The sequence below is a fragment of the Geotrypetes seraphini genome, chromosome 6 (assembly GCF_902459505.1).
Source record: "Geotrypetes seraphini chromosome 6, aGeoSer1.1, whole genome shotgun sequence".
Lineage (NCBI taxonomy): Eukaryota > Metazoa > Chordata > Amphibia > Gymnophiona > Dermophiidae > Geotrypetes > Geotrypetes seraphini.
In genome coordinates this window covers 58,820,746-58,846,396 of record NC_047089.1, presented here as the reverse complement: position 1 = coordinate 58,846,396, position 25,651 = coordinate 58,820,746, and the positions used below count along the sequence as shown (strand labels likewise).

General features: G+C 41.6%; 2 protein-coding genes across 7 annotated transcripts in view; one reads left to right on the top strand and one right to left on the bottom strand.

Moving 5' to 3' along the window:
* The window catches only part of LOC117362843 (mitochondrial ornithine transporter 1-like), a 28,699-nt gene extending 16,513 nt beyond the window's left edge, over window positions 1-12,186 (bottom strand). The window contains exons 1-3 of one of the 4 annotated variants that reach the window (XM_033949889.1): window positions 12,060-12,180; window positions 5,188-5,280; window positions 4,212-4,336 (exon numbers count right to left, since the gene is read on the bottom strand). In XM_033949889.1, the coding sequence (XP_033805780.1) occupies window positions 4,212-4,266 (55 nt within the window). In that variant the 5' untranslated portion in view covers window positions 4,267-4,336; window positions 5,188-5,280; window positions 12,060-12,180. Of the gene's footprint in view, window positions 1-4,211; window positions 4,337-5,187; window positions 5,281-11,890; window positions 11,993-12,059 lie in introns of those variants that run through there. The other 3 variants (XM_033949890.1, XM_033949888.1, XM_033949891.1) reach the window with 3 other exon arrangements.
* A 12,164-nt stretch (window positions 12,187-24,350) lies between these two features.
* MRPS31 (mitochondrial ribosomal protein S31) overlaps window positions 24,351-25,651 on the top strand; it is a 120,207-nt gene continuing 118,906 nt past the window's right edge. Inside the window, exon 1 of one of the 3 annotated variants that reach the window (XM_033950399.1) lies at window positions 24,351-25,042. In XM_033950399.1, the coding sequence (XP_033806290.1) occupies window positions 24,936-25,042 (107 nt within the window). In that variant the 5' untranslated portion in view covers window positions 24,351-24,935. The remainder of the gene's footprint in view (window positions 25,043-25,651) is intronic. The other 2 variants (XM_033950397.1, XM_033950398.1) reach the window with 2 other exon arrangements.

Here is a 25,651-nt window from a genome sequence, read left to right as displayed (position 1 = left end):
ATCTCCCACCCCCCTTCCTCCTTAATCACCACACCAGGGATCCCATGCCCTCCTTCCTGTATTCCCTCCTCCACCGAAGCCAACCAGAAAAAGGTTTCCCTCCATTGTCAGAGATGACGTCAGAGGGAAACCTTCCGGATCAGAAGGAGATCCCAGTTATCTCCTTCAGGGTTGCCTCTTCCAGCCCTCAGCCACACAGGGACATGTCGCAGGCCACGGCTTTATTGGGATTGTATATTATTAAAGATACTGGTTCCAAATGAACAGGGAGTCCAAAATAATCAAAGTAGCAGACTATACTACAAAAGAAAAATGGTTGTGTGTTTCTGTGTGTGTCTCTTTTGTCGAGTCCTGTCCATTTATAAAATCAGATCAGTTAATTATTCACCAACAGCAAGAGTGGTGCAATAAACTTTGTATCAGTACAAAACGTGCCTTGTCCTTGTAAAGTTTCACTATTCTCTTGCTGGGTGAGCCCTGGCTAATGTAATTCTTTATAGCTACAGTATATTAACATTTAGATCACCTGCGTTTTTACATGGATCTCTTCTGGATGTATTTATGTTTACTATTTTATTTTTTTATATCAATCTGGATAGCTTGATAGTAAAGTATAGAAATGAGCTTTGTAGAACTTGTTAAAGGGTTTTGCTGGTGCAATCTCTCCCCTTACCCTCCCCCTGCCACGTTGCCTATGCTCTGCACATTATTTGACTGCCTCAAGCAAAGTCCATCTCTTACATAATATAATTTGTGATAAAATCTGGGACCAAAATCTGTTGCAATATACTTTCATGTGATCCTAAAAACATCTGACTTAAATTATTTTCAGACAGCTGTTATATTTGAGAGAAGGGGCACATTTGCTTTTTACCATCTGTTTTTGGAAAGAGTAGTATCACCATATACAGTATAGATAAGTGACAAATGTAGGATTACTTAGAACAGGGGTCTCAAAGTCCCTCCTTGAGGGCCACAATCCAGTCAGGTTTTCAGGATTTCCCCAATGAATATGCATTGAAAGAAGTGCATGCACATAGATGTCATGCATATTCATTGGGGAAATCCTGAAAACCCGACTGGATTGCGGCCCTCAAGGAGTGACTTTGAGACCCCTGACTTAGAACATCTTGAGGTGATCTGCCTATTAACCTGCTCTTCCTTTTTTCCTTTTGGAAATATGATTAAATTAGTACTAATTTTTCACAAGCCTCTCCAGAATTTGAACTGCAAGAGATAGTGACGCTAAAAACACCTTAAAACAGCCCAGAAGCAATGGTACTAATCTTTTTAACCTCATTCATAGTTAGAAAGAAGTATATAAGGGGTGAAGAATGTCTATCTAGGGGCAAAATAATTGAACATTTAACAAAATGTGTCCTTTTGTTGGTTTTCACCTATGCCAAATGTTGACCCTATCTAGTTGGAAAATTGGCCAGGGAGTCAAAAGGAATAAATGGTCCCCCAAACACCCAAAAATGGTCCAATATCATCCAGAAGGTGAAAATATTTCTTAGGATTTCACAGTTTGGCTCCTTGAAGTACACTGAGAGCTACCACTAACTAGATTTTTAATGTATATTAATTAGAAATAGAAACAAAACAATCTATTGATATGCTTTTAATTTGTTAAATCCGTTTGATATCCCAAGCAAAAAGCAATTAATCTGGCAAAATAAACACCAACTCCAGTTTTTAATACTGCCTGCTATGAAAGGTGTTAATTTACACTATATACAAAATGCATTACACGTCCACCTCAGATCTTATGTTTATTGCTACATAGAGCTAGGTAGATTCACCCTGGGAAGTGCGATTACACTCATTTATCCATATTGACCTCTAGGAATTTGTTTTCTAAATTCATATTAGCTGAGATTGGACCCTATAGTTTCTGACCATACTATCATTTGGATTACAATGGAGGTGGGACACTGGAGAATAACAAAAACAAATTCATTCCCATTTCATATATGTTAACATTTCTTAATGAAGCCTTCAGATGTGAGTAGGAAGAGCATCTCATACATGTGCACCCAGATAAGACAAAACAGGATGAAAAAGCAACGTTTGAATGAAGGCTCTTTAGACTTGAAAATTGTACAGAAAATAACAGATTCCTAGCCAGGATTGACTTAATTGAATATGGAAAACCAATTAACCCTAACATGAAAGATGGAAGCATTTTCACATCATATGTTAAAAATCATGGTACACAGTTTGACTACAAGTCTCTAAAGGAAGCCAACACAATGTTCGCAACTCTGTGTGTCTTATGGGCCTTCAAGATTAAAATCGAGCAGCTGCATTTTAAATAGTTAGAATTTTCTTCAACAGAAATTTTGAGCAACCTAAACACGACACCATTACAGTAATCCAGCTGTTCCAGAATGAGACTCTGTACAACTAGGCTAAGGGCCTAAGACTCTGATTGGCCCAAGCGCCTAAGGCCCCTCCCATAGGAGCATACTTTGTGCTGATCTAGATAAGGTACATGGGGTGGGGGTCAGGGGTGTGGGGGGTTCCGGGTGGCCAAGGCAGGAGGGAGTGGGCATCCCTCCTGCCAATCCTCACAGGGGTGCGGGGAGGGGGGTAGCTGGGTGGCTGAGGCAGGAGGGAGTATGCATTCTTCCTGATGATTTTTTTATTTTTATTTTTTAAGTTCAGGGGTGGAGGGCAGGTGTCCTGGCATGACTTTTTTTTTTTATGGGCACAGCTATGTGTGCATAACACATGCACAACATTTGTGCCCATTAAACCCCCCCCCCCTCCCACACACACACACACACAAATATTACTCTTCCTGCCCAAACAGCTGAGCATCAGCAGGCTGCTTCAGGGCTTCCCCTAGCACTCAGCTGTTCGGGTCCTCCCCTCCCAGCTCTGCGCATGTGTAAGCTTCCCTTGCTGGCTCTGTGCACGTGTCAGTCGCTTTCTTCAAGGACTGATCAGATGGGATTATGGCGGACCACTCATTTGCATCTGAAATTGTTTCAGCATCGATTGCCATTTTCAAATCGGACAATTTACTGGCATCACAGCGACCCACAGGATTTTAACAGTGATTTTAGCGCATCCAGCTCTAAGTCAGAATGTGATCTACTTGACAGAAAGCCTCGAAATCATTTTAGTGCATTTTCTGTAACACCTAATTTACCAAAAATCTGCAACAATTGTTCATGATCCACTAAGTCAAAGGCAAGGGACAAGTCAAATAGCAGCAAGGCAGCCATGTGCCCTCAGTGCTGCCAATACCGATTTGAAAAAAATATAAACCAGGCCTACTCCATCTTGGACACTGGCTTTTAGACAGATAGGACTACACAGTGTTGCAGATCGAGATGGATTATTTTGACCTTTGGCATTTTTTAAAATTTTTATTGCAAGCTCTCTTATATACGCTACCCTTCCACCCCGACCTGATATTTTTAAAAATTCAGGTGGCAACCCCCATCTGACATGACCCCCCCCTCCCACCCACCTGCCCCTCACCCAGGCTTCTACCCCCTACACCAGTAACTCTTGATGGGGCAAGAGTGATGCCCATGTGCTCTTTCTTCAGGCACTGTCATTTCTATATATGACAGACCTGGCCCTGTCAGGCCCTGCTATTTTAGAAACGGCAGTGCCTGAGCAAAGGGTACATAGGCATTGCTCTTACCCCATCAACAGGTATCGGCAAGCTTCAGGGATGGTCAAAAAAAAAGAAAAAAAAGAAACCATGCTCAGGTGCCTTTAAACTTCTGGATTCTGGTTAATAATATATAACAAAGATTTACAATAGCAAAAGGTGGCCTCTGCTGCTGTGTCAACAGGCTAGGGCAGGGGTAGGCAATTCCGGTCCTCAAGAGCCACAGGCAGGTCAGTTTTTCAAGATATCCACAATGAATATGTATGAGATGGATTTGCATGCACTGCCTCCTTGAGATGCAAATATATCTCATGCTTATTTATTGTGGATATCCTGAAAACCTGACCTGCCTGTGGCTCTCGAGGACCGGAATTGCCTACCCCTGGGCTAGGGCATGCAATGTCCATTACATTACAAGTAAACAGCAATCTCCCCACCAGCTGCTCTTTGGCACCTTGAAGCATAACCCAAGATCTTTACACCAAAAGAAAAAATGTTCTTAATTGCAAAACAGTCACTATCAAGTCATTGATAATTTTTTAATGGAGCAAGTGTCATCAAAAATAGTATTTAATATTACCTGCAGCCCCCGCTGAGAGGTCAATGGCAGCCTGAACGGCAGAATTTAGCTGCATATTTCCCACTGGCTTACGTGTCTCAGCGGCACAGGAAAGCTATCACAGCCACAGAACTGCTTATATGTTTCTGAGAAAAGGAAAAGAAAAAATAATATACATTAAAGCACCTTTTCTATCGACTGCAGCTCTCTCAAACCAAGACATTTCTAGGAAATAAATGTTCAACAATTACTTTTTTCTTCAGCAGCTGTATCAAGTGATATTTAACACTAGAAAAAGAAATGCATCCAGGAGAAGTCTGGTCTCCAACCTAAGAAGAGCACTGGTCTCTTTCAAAATGTTTCTCTCGTGGTAAGCATTATGAATATTCTGAAAGTCTTTTTTTTTTTTTCTTTTCAACCCAATATAAAAGGTAGAAAGAATTATACAAAAAGCGTCTCTCGCTGTACTTTATTCTTCCAACTCTTCCTTCCCCATCCCTCCGCTTCCCTTCCCCCGCCAAACTACTGACAATCAGTTTTCTTATTGGTTGCTGTATGCACTGCAGGCAGGGTCAGATTAAAGCATTGGCAAACTAAACAAATAGTTTGGGTCCAGATGTTTAGGGCAAGCCTCATAAAATGTGCTTGGGGCTCAGAAGACTAGGATTGCTTACTGTCTGAAATTTTTTTCAGGATTCAGATTTTGCCCTAATGTTCAGAAATGTCAGTACACTCTTCTGAGTTTTAAAGCTTTATCTGCTGTTCTAATTCTACCATCCACCTCCACCTGTGTGAGTGAGCCTTCCCGGGCTGTATGTACTCTAGTTCGCAGCAGAGACTTTAGGTAGGATTCAGCCTGTGGCATCGGGGGAGGGGCATATGGAAAATAAATGAATCCCACCTCCCCCCCCAAAAAAGAGATGGGGTTTGATACACTGCCCTTCTGTGGTTACAATCAAACTGGTTTAGAAATTATATATAGACGCTTATTATGTACCTTGGTAAACTGACTTGCCCAGAGTCACAAAGAGCTGCAGTGGGAATCAAATCCAGTTCCCCATGTTCTCAGACAGCTGCACTAGCCACTAGGCTAAAAAAAAAAAAAAATACTCCAATATATTTCAATGGCATATACACACACTGGTTCACTGTAACCTAGTGATTAAGGATATTAACTTTTCTAAATTACATTTTCCTCTCGTCCTCTCCTGATCTGAGAAGCTCAGAAAGCCAACACAGATACACAGAAACATAAATCAGATGCACACACAATGCAGAAGGGTCAGAAAGAATTCCATGCCCCACATACTTTCTCCATTGGTTACTATTTCTGTTTTGAAAGTCATACTAGTTTTAGACAGACAAACAGGAGGAGTGTCTGGGGGTGCTACCCCTACCATAGTATTTGATCTTTGCAAAATCAACAGCCTTATGTTATCTAGGAATTGACAGATCTATGACTGGCCTGTAGAAATATTGCAATGGTGTAGAATTATATACTACCTTGTAAATTCTGCTCTTACTGTATAGTAATGGTGCTTGCCTAGTAAGATCCTTTTGGCATCTTACCACATTCCTGTGTCAATCATTTCAGATTAGGTTGCTAGAGAATTACAATGACTCACATCCCCATTGGTAAGCCACTGTCCTCCTGTGACTTCAATGAGTTCCTCCATACAAAGGAGGTTACAGCCTAGCCATGGAGTACTCAGCTGCTTGCCACAGGGGTGCCTGAAAATAATAAATATCTGGAGCAATCTTGTGCATTGCTAAATATGTCTTGCAAAAAAAATTTTACTTCACCAAATCTGAACATGAATAGGGTGGACGGGGATGATAAGAAGCAGCCGTATTAATAGCTGTGTCTGCCTGCCAGGCTTCAACCACAATAGCCAGAAGTCCTAGTGGAAAAGTGTGACTGACCCATGTAGTCAGCCTGCCTGGCAGGTTTATGCAGTGGACTCAGGAAATGACCACACTGATACCGGATATCAAATGAGGGATCTTGGTATGCTTGTCTGCCAAAGATGGTAACTGATTTCCAAAAATACAAGGTACAGGGTGAGACATAACAAACAAAATAGAAACCAGAAAGGGTATTAGATGAAGATGGTAACTGAGCACAAATGAAGGAGAAAGCTCTTACAAACTACCACTCTAAGGCTGGCATCAATGATCTTTCAGACTAATTATTTTAGGCCCCTTTTATCAAGTTGCATTACGGGTTTTTATCGCTGCGGTAAAAGCTCAGACCCTCATAGAACTCCTATGAGCATCGCAGCTTTTACCGCAGCGACTCACAATAAAAAAAAAAACCCTAAAGCTGCATTACAGATTTTTATCGCTGCGGTAAAAGCTCTGACTCTCATAGAACTATGAACGGGCTTAAAGACTAGTAAGATTATATTGTATGTATAAATTAAAAATGAATGGAAAAAATGGTTTTATTAATAATACTATTATTATGGGGGTGGGGTCACCGATGGAGCTTGATTTTCCCCAATCACGTTGAGAAGTTGGCTCCTAAGCCTCCACATTCACAAGTAACTTTATAACCAGCTTAATCGCCCCCAATCACGTTGAAAAGTTGGCTCCTAAGCCTCCACAGCCACAAAAAACTTTATAGGCAGCTTAATCAAGTAGGCCAGTGTTCGACACTGTAGGTCCCTATTTATATTTGGGACAGCGCCTAGTTGCCATCCACCCCCCTCCCAGACTTATTGCAAGTCTTTGCCGGGCCGCCAGGCTCTGCACCCTGTCCCTCCTCCTTGCCCATTGTACCTCCTCTGCCGCTGGAATCCCTGGTGGTCCAGAGGTGTAGCAGGCAGGAGCAAGCTTTCCATGCTCCTGCCCTGCTGTTAACCCAGTCGGTTGCTGCCACGAGTTCCGGCTTCAACTACTGACCGGTACTGAGCAGGAGCACGCTTAGGCGCTGCTACTTGATGCTAAGTGACTTGTGAATGGCTCCCACGAATTTGCTGATCGGTACTGAGCAGAAGAGCACTTTGGCACTGTTGCTCAGCGGCTTCATGAATGGCTCCTGCGAATTCTCACAAGAATTCATGGCAGCCATTCACAAAGCCGCTTAGCATCGAGCAGCAGCGCCAAAGCGTGCTCCTGCTTGGTACCAGTCAGCGGTTGAAGCCGGAACTTGCAGCAGCAACCAACCGCGTTAGCAGTGGGGCAGGAGCGCGGAAAGCTCGCTCCTCCCCGCTACACCAATGGATCACCAGGGATTCCAGCGGCAGAGAAGGTACGATGGACAGGGTAGAGAGCCTGGGAGGGAAGCGGGTTGTGTGCAGTGCCTGACAGGGGATGGAGGGAATGGGGCTGGGTGCACAGCCTGGCAGGGTAGGGCACTTGAATATTAAGCTGCCCAACATATTCACGTCAACTATTTTTCCTCCTTTTTTTGGGGGGAAAATGGAGGTCTCAACTTATATTCGAGTATATACGGTACTTATTTAAGTACAGTATATGCCTAGCTGGTCCTAGAGACAGTAGTGATCCCAAATCCCCTCCTACGTGTCCTATTATCAAATTGCCCTCCATGCAGTCAGATAAAGTTTGAATCCAGCTTCAATGAAAAGATGATATATTATACACATGACATTTTTGTCACTGTATTTAATTTTACTAATTTTCTTTAAAGGCTTACATAATATAGATTTGGCTTGTTTTAGACACATAAGAACAAATTGCTAGTCATTACCAATGGCAAACAACTGTTTTAATAAAAGCTATTCCTACGCTGGCTTAGTCATTAGACAAACTAGGCAACTGCCTGCAGCATCAGCTTCTGGGAAATAGCAAAGAGCCCCTCAAGAAAAAGCAAAATAAATAGATCTTGATAGCCAGATAAATTCAATGGCTCACCACAATGTACCTTTACCACAGGAAAGGCAGGTCAGACTTCTAAAAAAAACAAAAACCTTCTGTCCCCATGACCCTGCCTCCCAGGCTTTATTGTTGGCTCACTGACTGCCCGTAGCTAAACGTTGTGCCATCTTCAAGATCCTGATGCTAGCGTTCAAATGCTTGCACAACACGGCACTGGGATACATATGCCTTAAAACACCCCATAGTCGTGCCCTTCAACTGCAAAACAGCCAAACGACATTCCTACTCTCACTTCATACCGAGCCACTGGAATTAAAGCCCCTACAGATCAGATCCCTTGAAGGACTCTTGAATTTTAGAAAAGCAATAAATACATACCTCTTCACCTAACTTCCCCTGCCCACGAACGATGGTACTAGATCCTCGGTATGTGCCAGGTCAGAATAAAAACTTGCATTGAAAATCTTGCACCGTAACAATGTAACATTGTAACCAGTAAACTCTATACCAGGGATCTCAAAGTCCCTCCTTGAGGGCCGCAATCCAGTGGGGTTTTCAGGATTTCCCCAATGAATATGCATTGAAAGCAGAGCATGCACATAGATCTCATGCATATTCATTGGGGAAATCCTGAAAATCTGACTGGATTGCAGCCCTCAAGGAGGGACTGAGACCCCTGACCTAGAGGGCAGGGCTGCCCAAGTCCGGTCCTCAGGATCTGCCGGCAGGCCAGGCTTTCAGGATATCCACAATGAATATGCATGAGAGAGATTTGTCTGCACTGCCTTCTTGGTATGCAAATCTCTGTCATGCATGTTCATTGTGGATATCCTGAAAGCCTGGCCTGCCAGCAGATCTCGAGGACCGGACTTGGGCAGCCCTGACCTAGGGCATAGGTGGATGACTCGTAACACACTGAAAGGCAAAAGATCACCGTAGCAGAGCCATCATGGACTAAGCCAAAGGAAGTCATGCCTCACCAAATTGCTACATATTTTGAAGGTGTGAATAAACATGTGGATCAATGTGAGCCAGTTGATGTACTATATCTAGATCAGGGGTATCAAAGTACCTCCTGGAGGGCCGCAATCCAGTCGGGTTTTCAGGATTTCCCCAAGGAATATGCATGAGCTCTATGTGCATGCTCTGCTTTCAATGCATATTCCTTGGGGAAATCCTGAAAACCCGACTGGATTCTGGCCCTCGAGGAAGGACTTTGAGACCCTTGCTCTATACCAGTGATTCCCAACCCTGTCCTGGAGGAACACCAGGCCAATCGGGTTTTCAGGCTAGCCCTAATGAATATGCATGAGAGAGATTTGCATATGATGGAAGTGATAGGCATGCAAATTTGCTTCATGCATATTCATTAGGGCTAGCCTGAAAACCCAATTGGCCTGGTGTTCCTCCAGGACAGGGTTGGGAACCACTGCTCTATACTATGTGTATTGGTATTAGATCCCTAGTATGTGTCAAGATAGGATAAAAAATTGTAGTGAAAATAATATATACTGTAACTATATAGCAAATTGCAACGCATTAACTGTATATTATGTATGGTAGCCTGTAACCTATTCTGAGCTCGTTGAGGAGAACGGGATAGAAAACAAATTAATTAAATAAATAGCTCATTAATGGTATATTAAAAAAAATATTACCCTCATTATGTACTGTATATACAAAACAAAGTTTAATATTTAAAAGTGTGATGTCCAACTCAACATTGCCTATCTAGCCCAGAAAAATTGTGAAACTCTTGGGGGGAGGGATGGCAAGACTGAAAGATTGCCTAGGGCAGGGGTGTCAAAGTCCTTCCTCGAGGGCCGCAATCCAGTCGGGTTTTCAGGATTTCCCCAATGAATATGCATGAGATCTATTTGCATGCCCTGCTTTCATTGTATGCCAATAGATCTCATGCATATTTATTGGGGAAATCCTGAAAACCCGACTGGATTGCGGCCCCCGAGGAGGGATTTTGACACCCCTGGCCTAGGGTAATTAAAACCCGTGCACAGGCCCTGGTTATTTACACTAGGAAGTCCCATAGATCCAAACCACAGACAGCATTAGGAACAACTTTTTTTAAGCAAATATATTCCAAATTTAAGCCAGGAATAGCTAAATACAATATCATGAGAATAGGTCAAAATGACATTTTCTATAGGTATTCCATTTCTGAAATGCTTTTTAATATATCTGTAAATAATCAGAGGCATTGCCTGACCTCAAATTTTGGGTGGACCACTGGGCTGGCATATGTGGTCTCAGCATCTCCTCCCCCCACCCCCATATCCAACTCAAAGCATTAAAAATACCTAACCTGGTGGGGATCCCCAAGCCCTGCCACTTGCCTGTGGCTCTGTCCATGCACTGTCCCTGCCCTGCATTCCCCACACATGTTAAATTTTTGTTCATGTGCAGCAGGGGGAGGGGGGGAGCAGCCCTTGCTCAGTTCTGTGGGTTGAAGCAAATGGGAGAGGGAGGAGTTCTTGAACCAGAAGGACCCTTTACAGGGCAGGATTAACCAATCGGCCAAGTAGGCACGTGCCTAGGGCTCGAAATGGTCAGGGGGGCCTGATGAAGGAGGGCATCAACATTGTTTTTTCCAAATGGCGATGGGCCCCTCCAGCATCGATCGGCAACGCGGGCCCCACTGATCGGCAATGCGGGCCCCACCCCAATTGACAACGCAGCTCCCCCCCATCGACGGAAAGTAAGACAAGCAAGCAACGCGGGGAAGAAATGCAATGGGAACTGTAATTGTGCAAGCGATGCTGCTTGCTCAAAGCTTCCCTCTGACGCAGCTTCCTGTTTCCGCCTGGGCGCATGGTGGGGTGGGGCGGGGTAGGGGGCCCAGTGTACTTGTGTGCCTAGGGGCCCTCGACGAATTAATCCTGTCCTGACCCTTGAAGCTAGTGGGGCTTGAGGATCCCTAGCAGCCATAACAAGGGCATGAGAATTTTGGATGGGCCTGAGCTTACAGTGGGTGGGCCTGGCTACACCACTGAAGTCAGCTATATAGTACAATCACGTTGGTGTTTGGTGGAGTGACAAAAAAGCAGCAGGATGCCAGGGGGCCTTAGTGTGGCGACTAATAAAAGGTCTCTGCCACAATTAAAGAATTTAAAGTTACCCTACAGTTTCCAAACATTTTTTCTGTCACTTCAACTAATACAAGACTTCCACCCCTCATATATACAGTATTTTTAAAATCACGTTTTTAATCCAAGGACCAGAATTCCTCGAAAGACAATACCAACATATTTTGAGATCTACAGCTGCTCATGTTTGTGAAGGATGACCGAATCTGCTAGAGCTAATTCTAGAGGCATCTTTGCCTAGTCTCTGGGTAAGCACATACAGTAATTATGTGCAGAATGAAAAGCGTGCTACCACTTTAAAACACCTTCCACTCGCATTCCACAACGACACAATGTATTAGAACGTAATTCTATTATAGTTACAGTAAGGCATTATTACCTTTTTTTTTTTTTTTAACCAAGAACAAAATTAATTCATTATCTCATTCAAATAGTTAAGTCTTCTATAAGAACATAAGAATAGCTATACTTGAGCAGATTGATGGTCCATCTAGCTTTCTTTACAGGGGCCAATCCAGGTCACAGGTCCTGCGAAGCTTTCAGTGAAAAACGACGTACAGACCGGATGATTTTAATTCTGAAAACCCCTCTGCCTCGCCTTCCCACTAACGCTGAACGAAAGCGGCGTAGATCGCCGGCCACGTGTACCAGGCTCGAGACAGCAAGATCAGCATCTGAACTGTGGTCAGGATTGAAAAGCATACGGTAGCTAAGTTCCTTTAGCGAGGCGAAAAGGTAGAACTTCGATTATTTCGATACCTTGTTTTCGTGGTGTCTACTTTCGCGGACTACCGCAAAATGAGGGATCTGGGAACAACCTTTCCTGAATGTACTAAATCGACTGCTACTCTCCAATCAAAGATTCTTGCTCGCCTGTTTCATTTTGTTAACATATCAAATTAAAAAACAGCTTCAACCGAGGACTTACCACTGCTTGAGCCAACTCCATGTACTAGACGCGTGACCTAGTTAATATAGCACGCTAATGTCAGCAAATCCGAAAATCGGCCATTTCGACCCAGAGCCCGAGCGTCCATTGCCCCTTTCCCTTCATCTCCTGCCAATCACCTCACAGCCCCTCCCCCCTCTCACTGTTGGCGACTGAATTAAGAACTCATCCTCAGTTCAACGCTGCTACCTGTCTCAGTTTGATTGCTTTACCGGGGGTGAAGGAGAGGAGGGGGCTGTTAAAGCACGGGTGCCCACACTTTTTGGGCTTGCGAGCTACTTTTAAAATGACCAAGTCAAAATGATCTACCAACAATAAAAGTTTTGAAAAAACACAAAGCACACTATACGCAGAGAAAAATGTTAATTATCATTTATATTCCAGGGTTTTTCCAAAGAGGTCAAGGCAGATGACTATGCAATGTCACCTCAGCAACAACCATACAAAAATAGACAAACAGGGAAGGGGTAAAACACGGACCTTACGGACCTTGCGGATCTAAAACCGCACGTCCTTAAAAATCCGAGGTCCGTGCATTCACAAGTCCGCCTTCGCTTTCCCTGGAGCTCAGCTCAGGCCTCCGGCTCCCTCGCGGACCTCACGGATCTGAACTGCATGTCACATCCTTAAAAATCCGAGGTCCACACCACTTTTGAGGTCTGTGCCACTTTTAGTCTCTGGCTCTGGCAGAGCTCTATGACAGTTTAACTCTGATGGATCCTAATGCTTTCCCCTCCCTATGCTAGGATCTGTCACAGTTAAATTGCCATAGAGCTCTGTCAGAGCCAGAGACTAAAAGTGGCAGGGACCTCATAAGTGGCGTGGATTTTTAAGGACTTGTGGTTTTAGATCCGCGAGGTCCGTGAAGTCCGCGTTTTACCCCTTCCCTACAAATATACCCCCTCCCATTTTACTAAACTGCAATAGCAGTTTTTAGTGCAGGGAGTTGCGCTGAAAGCCCCGCGCTGCTCTCGATGCTCATAGGCTCCCTGCGCTAAAAACTGCTATTGCGGTTTAGTAAAAGGAAGCCATAGTGCAAAATATAGACAGCAGATATAAATTCTCAAAACGGACACATTTTGATCACTAAATTTAAAATAAAATCATTTTTCCTACCTTTGTTGTCTGGTGATTTCATGAGTCTCTGGTTGCACTTTCTTCATCTGACTGTGCATCCAATATTTCTTCCCTTCTTTCAGCCTCCTGTATGCTTCCTCTCCTCCAGACCTCATTATCTCACCCAATTTTTTCTTTCTTTCTCCCTGCCACCTTCTTTCTTTCTGTCTCCCTGTCTCTCTCTCCATGCCCCCTTTCCTTCTGACTCCCTGTTCCCCTTTTCTTTCTGTTTCCCTTCTTTCTTTGTCTCCTTGCCCCCCCTTCTTTCTATCTCCCTGCCTGCCCCCTTTCTTTCTTTCTCCCTGCCCTTCCCCAGGCCATTAGGTTTGTTGCCACCGCCCTTGGGAAACAGGCCCTCAAGCCACTAGGTTTGTCGCCACTGCCATCGGGGAACAGGCCCCCAAGCCACCGCTGCCCCAAGCTTTCCCTGTAGAAGCGTTGCGCTGACCAGCATTCCGCTCCCCAACATCAATTCTAACATCAGAGAGGAGTTCCGGGCCAGCCAGGCAGCGATTAGCTGGCCCAGAACTTCCTCTCTGACATCAGAATTGATGTTGGGAAGCAGAATGCTGGTCGGTCTGACACTTCTGGTGGGAGGGTGGTGGGGGACGTCAGGGAGAGGAAGACTGATCGGCCTGATAGATCGGGATGGCAACACGAGTCGATCACGGAGCCCAGGATGGGCTCCGCGATCGACTCGCGTTGCCTTCCCGATCTATCGTTTGATCACGATCGATGTATTGGGCACCCCTGTGTTAAAGAAACTGGCGCTGTGTGTCCAAGTGTGTGATACCCTTGGGAAGAGACGGTTACAAACCCAGCTAAAGCTATTGCTAGCCTGGAAGAGTGTAAACATGTTTTTGGGATCCGACTTATTAAGAATTAGTCACCAAATGTTGTGATCCCTGTTTTGTTGAGAAAAGTGAAAGGGGGATTGACTAAGTAACCTCAGGAAATACCTTTTCACAGTAGTGAATGCATAGAATAAAAATAATACACTTTGGATCTCTTAAGGGAGAGGAAGGGTTAGTACAGTGATGACCAACCTTTTGGCTTCCCTGGGCCGCATTGGCCGAAAAAAAATTTTCTGGGGCCGCACAAACGCGCAAACCCTGCAGCAAGACAGAGGAGGGAGCCGGCAAGACGGTAAACACCCGGGGCAGCAGAGGAAAACACTGCATCGCCATCGACCGGGGCCGCACATAATACTTCATGGGGCCACTTGTGGCCCTCAGGCCACAGGTTGCACACCCCTGGGTTAGTAGATGGCATGGATAAGCAGACTAGATAGTGTAAATACCTTATGGCCTGCTATCTGACTTCATTTTTCTCTGTTACATGTCAGTGTATGCTGTGGACATGGGTCATGGGTGGGGGGGAGAGACAAAAGTGGATATTACTCCCCCTAAAGGTGATAAAAAGGTGCTCTGATTGACCAGATGACCACTGGAGGGATTAAGGTTTGTCTCTTCCATAACCCCAGTTGATACTGTTCCCCTCCCACACCCTTGAGGAGTATTAATGAGCTTACCCAAAAGAGCAGCAAGCAGATCCCAGGAGTAGGCTTGTGGTCAGTGTAGTGGATTTTACACAAGAGTATCCAGGTCCACTTCCCACTTTTAACTACCGTAGTTATTTTTTGGGTGGAAACTGAGCTCTCCAACGAAATACATAGGAGACACCTGCAGGCTTGAAGGCTATTGTAGTGGTATACAGTTAGGTACAGTAGTTTCTATTAGGTTTTTCTGTGGCCTGGAAGTCTCACACTACATAATAAATGAGCTAGGGTGGAATTTGTACCTGAGACTAACTGGGATAATCTGTGACTGGGGAATCAGTTAAAGTGTGGAAACCCCCCCCCCTCAGATATACCTGCACCCTCCCATTACCAAAGTAATATAAGTGGCACTTTAGTTTTGCCACGGCGTTTTTTCAGGCTAACGCAGAAGGCAGAAGTTATGGAGCACAAGTCCTAGTGAGGATGATTGCATAGTGACATGGGTCACATCAAGCTTTCTGCCAATTGGTCACTGGATGTTAAATGTGGTCGGAACATGTTCAGTTATAGTCATTTCTCTTGATCTCCTGACAAAGCCACGGGTGAGATTGTGAAGTTTCATCGCTGTTTGAAGCTAAATTCCACACCTATAATGTTTACAGAATATTTATCAAATCAATTGGTGGCACAAATTACTATATAGCATTCAATTCCTATAATATAACAAAGTTAGATCCAAATCTCAGAATCTAGCTGACTAGAATGCTATATTGATCCTCAGATGCACCACTCCACGTTCAAACTTTATCACAACGTTAAGCTTGATGTGCAAAATCCTCCCTGGATCAATTTCATTTAAATATTTACTTATACACCTATAATTTTTTAAAAATTTTTATAGCATTTTAACATTTCAAAAGTGTTGAATAATTTAGGGAATACTTATAAAGTGAACTTAGCTTTTAATTTGTGGTCATTGTAGGGACTTCTTTTGCTGACATGTTTCGCGATGAAACTCTTTCTCAAGGCTGGGTCCCTAACAAGAAACACAACCTATTATTAGGGCACACATCCTAAAATATTAAAAGCAATGCTAAATTACCATAAATATGTTCAATATATATCATATATAGCTTACCTAACTTTATCAACGCCATCCGTATTGACCACTGGTTTTTACCCAATAAAGATGGTGGTGTTTTGTTTTTACTCTCTATTTAACTGCCTCAAATGAGTCAGCTGTGAGGGATGTGATGACATCATCACTCACATGTTAACGCTGATACGAAAGAGAATTAAAATAAGACTAACCCCTCAATATGGTCAATACGGATGGCGTTAATAAAGTTAGGTAAGCTATATATGATATACTATATATTGAACATATTTATGGTAATTTAGCATTGCTTTTAATATTTTAGGATGTGTGCCCTAATAATAGGTTGTGTTTCTTGTTAGGGACCCAGCCTTGAGAAAGCGTTTCATCAGAAACATGTCGGCAAAAGAAGTCCCTACAATGACCACAAATTAAAAGCTAAGTTCTCTTTATAAGTATTCCCTAAATTATTCAACACTTTTGAAATGTTAAAATGCTATAAAAATTTTTAAAAATTATAGGTGTATAATTAAAAAAAATTATAGGTGTATAAGTAAATATTTAGATGAAATTGATCCAGGGAAGATTTTGCACATCAAGCTTAACATTGCGATAAAGTTTGAATGTGGAGTGGTGCATCTGAGGATCGATATAGCATTCTAGTCAGCTAGATTCTGAGATTTGGATCTAACTTTGTTATATTACAGAATATTTATGACATTTATAATATTTATTGTTTTAACACGATAAGATTTTGCATTAAGGTTGGTGAGTGGTGATTGACCGGTGATTGATAAATTAATCCCCCGAATGGATCAGCTTAGGCTGCCCTATAGTGAGTTGGGGAATGAATTTCTGAGGTCCCACCACAAATGAGTTTTATTTTTTGAATGAAAGCTCAGCCTTAACACTGTTTTCAGTATTGATTAATGAATTATTTATGATCTTTGGCAATAATTATTTCACCCCACATTTTTGTTGTTTATCACTTCTTTAATAAGACATTAGCTATTTTTTCTGAAGCCCTCCAAGTACCTACAAATCCAAAATGTGGCCCTGCAAAGGTTTTGAGTTTCAGACAACTGGTCTAAACCAAAGTGTGTAAATCCAAGGAACGACCCCCACATGTCCATGACCCTCACCATTTCTGCACCCGTTTTCTGACTTGCGCCTACATTTATGCAGATAACTTTTAAATTAAAACTAATTAGCACCAATAATAGCTTATTAAGATCCCAATTATTGGCATTAATTGGCTTGCTATTCAATTAAACTACACACCCAAATTTGTGTGCACATTTTTTAGCACTTTTTATAGAATTGGGGGAATCATGTTCTTCTATTAGGTACTAGAATAGCATTTTTTTTCAAAGAACTCAATCCTTAATATGAATAAGATTTCTGATCTTAGGTTTTAACTGATAAACACACATAAAACTCCTTGGTGGAAAAAAAAGATGTTTATTGGATAACTACTGAACAACCTCCATTTTCCCCTAGTACTCTCATCTCTCCCCATGCCCGACTTGGATCCTCTATTCTGTTTTTGTACCTTTTATGCACTCATGACTCCATAACTGTACAAATGTGTGTATTTGATTCTGCTTTAAAAGGTACACCCAGCAATGGCTCTTTGATGAAAAAACACAGATAAACACTGAAGCCAGATTCTGTTAATGACGCCTACATTTGTAGGTGTCTATGATGTACTGTAGATGCCTAGATGTGTCAATCACATTTTATGGATTGCTAACAGAATTGTGCCTACATTGTAGATATCTCTAATGTTAGGCACTTGGGTGTAGGTCCCTACCATCCAATCAAACTATTTTTGTCATTATGAGCTTGTTAAAGCTCAATAATGACACCATTAACTTTAATTTTGAAACTGATTATTATTTACACATTTTAGGCATCTACATTGTAGGCACCACTTAAGGAATCCCCCCCCCAGAGGCCCTTTTATTAGAGCTTAGCACACACTAATAGAATTAGTGCACACTAAATGCTAAGAAGCCCATTTTATACCTATGGGTATTTTAGCATGCACCAAGCTATTTGTAAAAGAGACCCTGAATGTTTTTATGCTCAAACCTTCCCCTCCTCATAATTATTTGGAAAATAAATACCTATGATTTCAATGTATAAACACCGAAGAAGAAAATTAGATAATATAATAGACCAACTCACATGTTATTTGTCTAAGACACTTGTATTTTCTGATGCCATTTTGTTGGATTGTATTTATTATATTTGATACTGCATGTACATGAGTATTAAGCGGTTTACAAAATTAATACATTAGAAATGAGGGTTACATTTTCAACCATTAGAAAATGTTCCCTCTGTGTCCCAGTGTAAGAAGTATTTAAATACATACTAGAGAAATATGAAGAGAGGAAAGAGGTGTACTGTGAATACTATATGCATACAAAAAGGCAACATAAGATTATGCAGACATATAGGGGTAAATTCTCTTTACTGCGTCTAAACCTAGGCGTGCTTTAGACGTCCGGAAAGCGCAAGTGTCAATTAGGGATACTTAAACATCTCCTAGACGTCTGCAAAGACGCTGAGCTCAAGTTAGACGCGGCTTTCTAAAACATCATCTAGACATCTCTATATGGCCGTTTGTAGACGCTAGCTAGACGTCCCTACGATGTTCTTTTTATATATATAAAGAAGTACTCTTTACTGATTTATTATCATCCTTTCGGCATTGTAAGCTTTCACATAATTAACCCAAAGTATAGGATGATTAAAAGGATAATCAAAACACAGTATACCATTTTGTAAACTATATATTTTTTGTAATATATTAGTTTTAGTGGAAGTTGATCTGGGTATATCAGTGAGTATATTGAAAAGGATGACATGCTAACCGCTGTGCTAGACAATGAACCATGCAATAATAGCTAATCTGATTTGATTATGATATGCCTTATAGGTAGGGAATGGCAGTTAATTCTGCTAGGAGACAGAAAACACTGCTGTGTTGTATCTTTTTCCCTTATGATTTGTAGAGTTGTAGAGTTTACCATTAATACAAACTAAAAAAATATGTTATGTTTAAAAGGAGAACTAGAAGATGAAACGTACCGAGTGGGTGTTGAACTTAAATTATCAGTATGGAAGGTGGGAAACTATAGATGTATGTTACACAGAAAGTTGTACAGTAATGTTATACTCACCGCCTATTAGAAGTGGAAAGGATAGGACTTTGAACACATATAGGCTTCTGATAAACCTAGTTTAAATTCCAGAAAGACTGGCAGGAAAGGCACCCTAAGTCATCCAATGAGCTTTCTCTGGATTTCCCAGAGACATTATTTGAGAGAGGATAGTTTAGAAGTGATATCTTGCTCTAAATAACACTCTCCTGGTCTTAAAACATTGCTACAATCAGCTCATTCTTCAGACCAAAGGTAAATCCCATAACTTAGACTGGCCCAACTTAGAAACAGAATAAAAACACAGATCAGACCTGAATGTGGCTTCTAGTTCATAGGAAGAGGAAGTAGCCAGCAGCACAATGCTGACCTCATTGTGACATTATCAAGGTGCACCTGGAAGGTAGATATGCCACAAGTAAAAGACAAGCCAGGAGTTGAACTCACAACCTCCAGATGATCGGTACAGCGCTTTTACTCACTGAGCTATAACCCTAACCCTAACCCTAACCTTAAAAACAGCAAAGTCCACCATATATATATATATATATATATACATACTCCTTTGAGAGCAAATAGGTAGCTGTGAAAAAGAAGGTTGGTGAGAGTGGGAGTGGAACCAGTGACCTTGAGAGGTTAGACCAGGCACATTAACCTGGTGAGCCAGAAATGCTTTCTTTGTGCTTATTGTGACATGATAGTTAATGAGATGATACATAGGCAGCTCAGTCAAGTATGATATGAAAGGGCGGTGAAATCCATCTAAGCAGAAGCTGCTGTAGGTCTATGGGTTAAACTCCTGTGCTAATCGTACAGAAGTTGTGAGTTCTACACCCAGCACATTTTTTAATTGTGGCATAATTCCTTGAAGGTGCTAGATAACAAACCGTACAATAGCAATTTTGATTTGCTTATACCGCTTCTTATAGGCAGTTAATTCTGCTGTTTTATATATTTTTTCTTCATGATTTCAGAATTGTATACTTTAACATTATAAAAACTAACAAAGTATGCCATGTTTAAAAGGAGAAATATAAGATGAGTTGAACTCAAATTCTTAGCTTGGAAGGAGGGAAAGTTTATTTTTCTGCTACACAGAAAGTTGTACAGTAATGTTATAATCAACTCCTATAAGAAGTGGAAAGCATCATCAAGGTGCACCTGGAAGGTAGAATGCCACAAGTAAAAGACAGGGCTTGAGTTGAACCCACATCCCCCAGAAGATCGGTACAGCGCTTTTACTCACTGAGCTACAGCACCTTTCGCTCCAGTGTCTCTGGCTCCGCTGTCATATCATACCTTAGTGAACTGCTAAGGTAAAATCAGCTTAGCTATCATCTCACAGCAGGCTGAGACAAAAGAGTGGTAGCTCAATGGTTTAAAGCGCTGCTTTCATTGATCCCCAAACCCATATTCCCAAGTATGGTTGAATACATGTGAAGTGGAGTCCAAAAGTGCTGTTTTGATCAAACGCAAGCTCCATTTTTCTAATGTCAAACCCAGACCATGCTCACACGCTAATCTTCATTCTAAGCACTGTACTAATGTAATGTAATATAATGTAATTTATTTCTTATATACCGCTACATCCGTTAGGTTCTAAGCGGTTTACAGAAAATATACATTAAGATTAAAATAAGAAAGGTACTTGAAAAATTCCCTTACTGTCCCGAAGGCTCACAATCTAACTAAAGTACTAATGAATGTATGACTGTAAGTAATCTGTTCCGTTTAGGCGTCATATGCGGAAAAGTGGTGTTCTTTGCGCTTGACGATCGGCATCATTTGTGCTGCAATTCCTTAATACATATTTGATATTTGTTTTTCTACCAGAAAACCTTCCAAATCTTTAGGCATTCCTTTGCTTAAACTTATTTGAGTTGATCCTTAAAATGATCTGCAGCAATTCTCAGCAGCCTGTTCTCTGTCATCCTAGACCCCCTCCCCCACCCCAATATACACTCCTGCAGCATAACATCCTAACCCTAACCCTGAAAAACAGCAAAGTCCACCATATATATATATATATACCACTTTGAGAGCTAATAGGAAGCTGTGAAAAAGAGGTACACTGAGGGTGGGTTTTGAACCGGGGAGCGTGAGAAGATGGACAAGGCGTAATAGAGCACATTAACCAGGTGAGCCACAAATGCCATCTTGCTGTCAGAAGAAATGTTTCCTCCCATGACAGCTTAGGATGTCCTAGCCAAGGTAAAGAGAAAATAGGCTTGCCTGGAAAAAGAAATGTGTGCATAAATATGGCAAAGTCCACCATGTATAAGAGCTAATAGGAAGCTGTTAGGACCTTATTAAAATGAATGATGGTGGGATTTGAACTGGTGAGCTTGAGAGGTTGGACCAGGCGCATTAACCTGGTGAGCCAGAAATGCTTTCTTTGTGCTTATTGTGACATGATAGTTAATGAGATGATACATAGGCAGCTCAGTCAAGTATGATATGAAAGGGCGGTGAGATGGACCTAAGTAGAAGATGCTGTAGCTCTATGGATAAATATGCTGTGCTAGTCATACAGAGGTTATGAGTTCTACACCCAGTGCATCTTTTAATTGTGGCATACTACCTTGAAGGTGCAGCTTGATGATGTCACAATGAGGTCAGCTTTGTGCAGCTGAAGAGCTCCATTTTGCAATGAGGAAAAATGAATGTTAAGGTGTGTATTTGTTTTTTCTCTTTTTAAGTGCTGAGAAATGAAGTAATGTGTGCAATAATGATGTGTTTCCTGTTCTTTCTTTGCTTTCAAAAAAGAGCTGATTGCAGCGCTGTTTGTTGAGAAACAAAGGGGGTTGTTTTTAAACAGGAAAGCCAAAGGTGGTGTAATGAGTAAATTATATTATTGTTTGGGCAGACATGTACTTTGTTATGCATGCAATATAATGTGCTCTATTGATATGGTGTCATTAAATTTATTAGGACAGAGAAAAGATGAAAAATACCTATTCAAACTTGTTATTGGAATTATAACTGCAAAAGCACAAAGGACGTCTAGGTTGTGTCTAACGGGGAGCCGGAATTATGAAAGTTGAAACTGCATTGAAATGAAGAAAAACCCACATTAGACTAGCATTTCCTATGCCTACATTATAGACGATATTTAGACGTGGTCGGCCGCCTAAGTAGCGTCTAAGTAGTGCCAGCCAAAACCACGCCCATGTTACGCCCACGTCTACAAACTTAGATGCGACTATGCGTTACTTAAACGTCTCCCCTGTGCCTATCTTTCCTGGACGTCTAGATGACGTCTACCTACGTCTAACTCTCAATTAACGCTTATTAAGACCCTTAACTCCGTCATTATTCCATTAACCCGGACATCTAAAGCACGCCTAAGAGTAGACGCAGTAAAGAGAATTTACCCCATACAGACTATGGTGAGTAATCGCATAGGGTTCCTTAGTGTTGGTGGAACAGAGATTATTTCAATTGTTTCTGGAAGGAAAGGTAGGGGATTTCTTCAATGAATCCTTGAAGTATGGAGTTCCATAGCTTAGGACCCCCATATGAAAAGGTTCTCTTTCTAGTTGATTGTAGTTTTATATCTCTCAGGCCTGGGATTTCAAATTGGAGGTAATTTTTGTAAGGGTTGGGAGGGGGGGAGGGAGAACAAAAAAGAGGCAGGTGTGCCATGAAAAAAAAGTAAAAGGGAAGAGCACACCAAAGTAAAAGGTAAAAAGCAAACAAGAAAAACAAAGAAAGAATTCTGTGTTTAAAAATTTTACTATCAGTGATCGCAAAAAACCCAACATGTTATGCCAACAGGCTATATCAGGGTATGTGATGAATTTCAAACTGAAATAAATAAAAGATAATACAATAATCGGAACTTAAAAACCAGTGTAAATATATATACTGTACATACACACATATATAAGCTTGTGGGTTCACTTCGTGGAAGTGCTTAGGGGGGGAGGATCCTTAGAGTGGGCAGACTTGTTGGGCCAGTGGCCCTTTTCTGCTGTTATATTCTATGTTTCTATAAATGCTGGTAACTATAGTGGAGGAGGGGAGGAGCAAAATGTCAGTCACCAGAGGGGAGGGGAAGGAAAATATTTAGCCCTGGCTATAAAATAAACTGAGACCCCCCCTTTTTTTTTTATAAAAATACCCAATAAATTTGCATGTAGCAAAAGCACTAAATCTTATCATTCAAATAGCAAGAACCCTACATTGGGTCCTAGAACATCAATACAGTTTTTATTGTTAAAAGTGAGAATGCTACAAATTATTACACAGAAACTATGGGCTAGATTCACTAAACTTACCAATCTGGATCTTTTTGGGCGATTCTTGGCCGAGTTTTGCTGAGCAAATGATTCACAACAGCATGCATGCAAATAATCTGATCGGATGCACACCCTACAGTGATCGAAATGCATGCACAGAGAATCCTTGTTGGTTATTGATGCAATTTGTGCATGCGCTTGCTCTTCGCACAAGCGAGCTCAAAAGAAAGGGGGAAGGATAGCTGCAGTTTACTTGCTGGCCCTACAAGTGGACATTTTAAAAGGAATGATTTGAATTATTTTTTGTGCAGCCAGATTATGGAACAGAACATGTTTTAAATCCTTGGGTTAAAATCATGGGCTCGTAATGCGCTTTTTGCAGAATATATAAAAAAGGAATTTTTACGCATATGTAAATATATTTTACAGTTTTATTTTTTATTTTGATGGTTGTTTTATATGAGGTTGTAACCTCGATAGAGATTTCAGGGCGGAAGAGGGCAGGAGAGTCAGCAAGGATAGTAAGCGACTGGTCTTCAGCAGTCACTTCATTTTGGATTGGCAAACCCAATCAGTGTTTCTTCTTCTGCTTAGCTTCTTACTTGCGGTTCACCACATATTAGCATCTCCACGTATTCACCATTATAGGACTCTCAGGTCCTTTAAGGTTTTCATGTGGATTATTTTACCTTTATGTGGATGATTTTATTTTATGTGGATGATCTATTTAACTTTTGGAACTTTGACATTTTTCAAATAAAATCCATTTAAGGAACATTGTCATTCCACAGAGTTTCTTTTGGTTTATTCTGGATTTTCTTCTCTGTGGATACTTTGGGGTCAATCCTCTTTGGTTTTCGCTTCCTACTTTTGCATGCCATTTCCCCTCATTTGCATGGGTGGATAGGGTAGGAGATTTGATCAGCAGCAGTTTAGTGAATGGGGTCGGGGAACGATTGAAAACCAGTAAAACTGGTTTTGCGATCATCGGGACAGGTTTAGTGAATCTAGGCCTATAGGGGAACAGAATATTGCACCTCAGTAATACAAGAGCAACTATTATGTTCTTAGGTAAATTGCATCTGATTTACAAGCCATTTAAAACCTGACTGTTGGCAGCCATCAAGGATGGATGAGCACTCCCAAGGGATTGGGTAAAACACGGATTTTTCGAATCCTCTATGCATTATAAGATTTCACTGTTTACTGACTCTGTTATAAAGACGTGGACTATAGATATATGTTTAACTTTCTTTTTTTAATTACTTCCCACTCCCAATACCGAGCAGGTTTCTTGACTGCATTCAGACAGGGAAAGATAATTTACATAACGGTTTAACATTCTAATGATTTTGGCTCCTGTTTTTACATGCAATGCAATTGAATACCTCGTAGAACTTTAATATCTTAAGACATTTTGCATAGACAGGTATCCATTTTCCAGTCTGTGCAAGTCTTTAGCTGCTGGCTGTGGGGATGGTAAATTTAAATAGCAGGAGAACATCTATGTTACAGAGACAGAGAGATATTCCACTTCCAACATTTATTCTCTAAGAAGTTGGCCGAGGTAGGGATGTAGAAGCCGACAAGTTCACTAAGAAATTCTCTCTACTGTGAAAAGCGGCGGCGGAACCTTCCAGTAGCTGTTCTCGTTTCCTAGTCGGAGGGACGCGTACAAGAAGCAGCTGAGGGAACACGTTCCGGACTGCCCCATTCTCTCAGCCTCTGCCGGAGATGTATGGCTGGATACTGTTGGGTACACGAACCCGCCCGGTACCTGCGGTTTTACAGATTCGGTTCCCGGTTCCCGGCATCGAAGAGCCAGTCGGAGGATGCAGAAGGTAGGGCGCGGGGAGAGAAGCGGATGGCCTAGTAGGGGATGGCGAGCTGGAGCTTTTGTCCATCTCCTTTTGATTCTCTGTTTCACTCCATGTTGCCACATTTTAAACAGGGGGTTATAGTCTAAAAAATAATTTAGCATTGAGGCAGATTAAGACCAGCAAGGCTCATTTAGTCTGCAGAATAAAGTGGTTGGAATTATAACTGCTGTGAGAAACGCTGCCCAAGCCTGCAAAGAACTCCACAGAGCTTTTGATAACGTAATTGGCTTTATTTTCTTTCTGGCTAGGAATGGTGTCCAATTAGCATTAAAAGAATAACAAAGTAGGCACACAGGGATCAATACATCTATTAGGCAGTGGTCTCAAACTCAAACCCTTTGCAGGGCCACATTTTGGATTTGTAGGTATTTGGAGGGCCTCAGAAAAAATAGTTAATGTCTTTTTAAAGAAATGACAATTTTGCATGAGGTAAAACTCTTTATATTTATAAAGCTTTCCTTTTATCTAAGTCTTAATAATAATATTGTAATTTATAGCTAGAGACATATGATCAAGAAACTGTTTTATTTTACTTTTGTGATTATGATAAACATATCGAGGGCCTCAAAA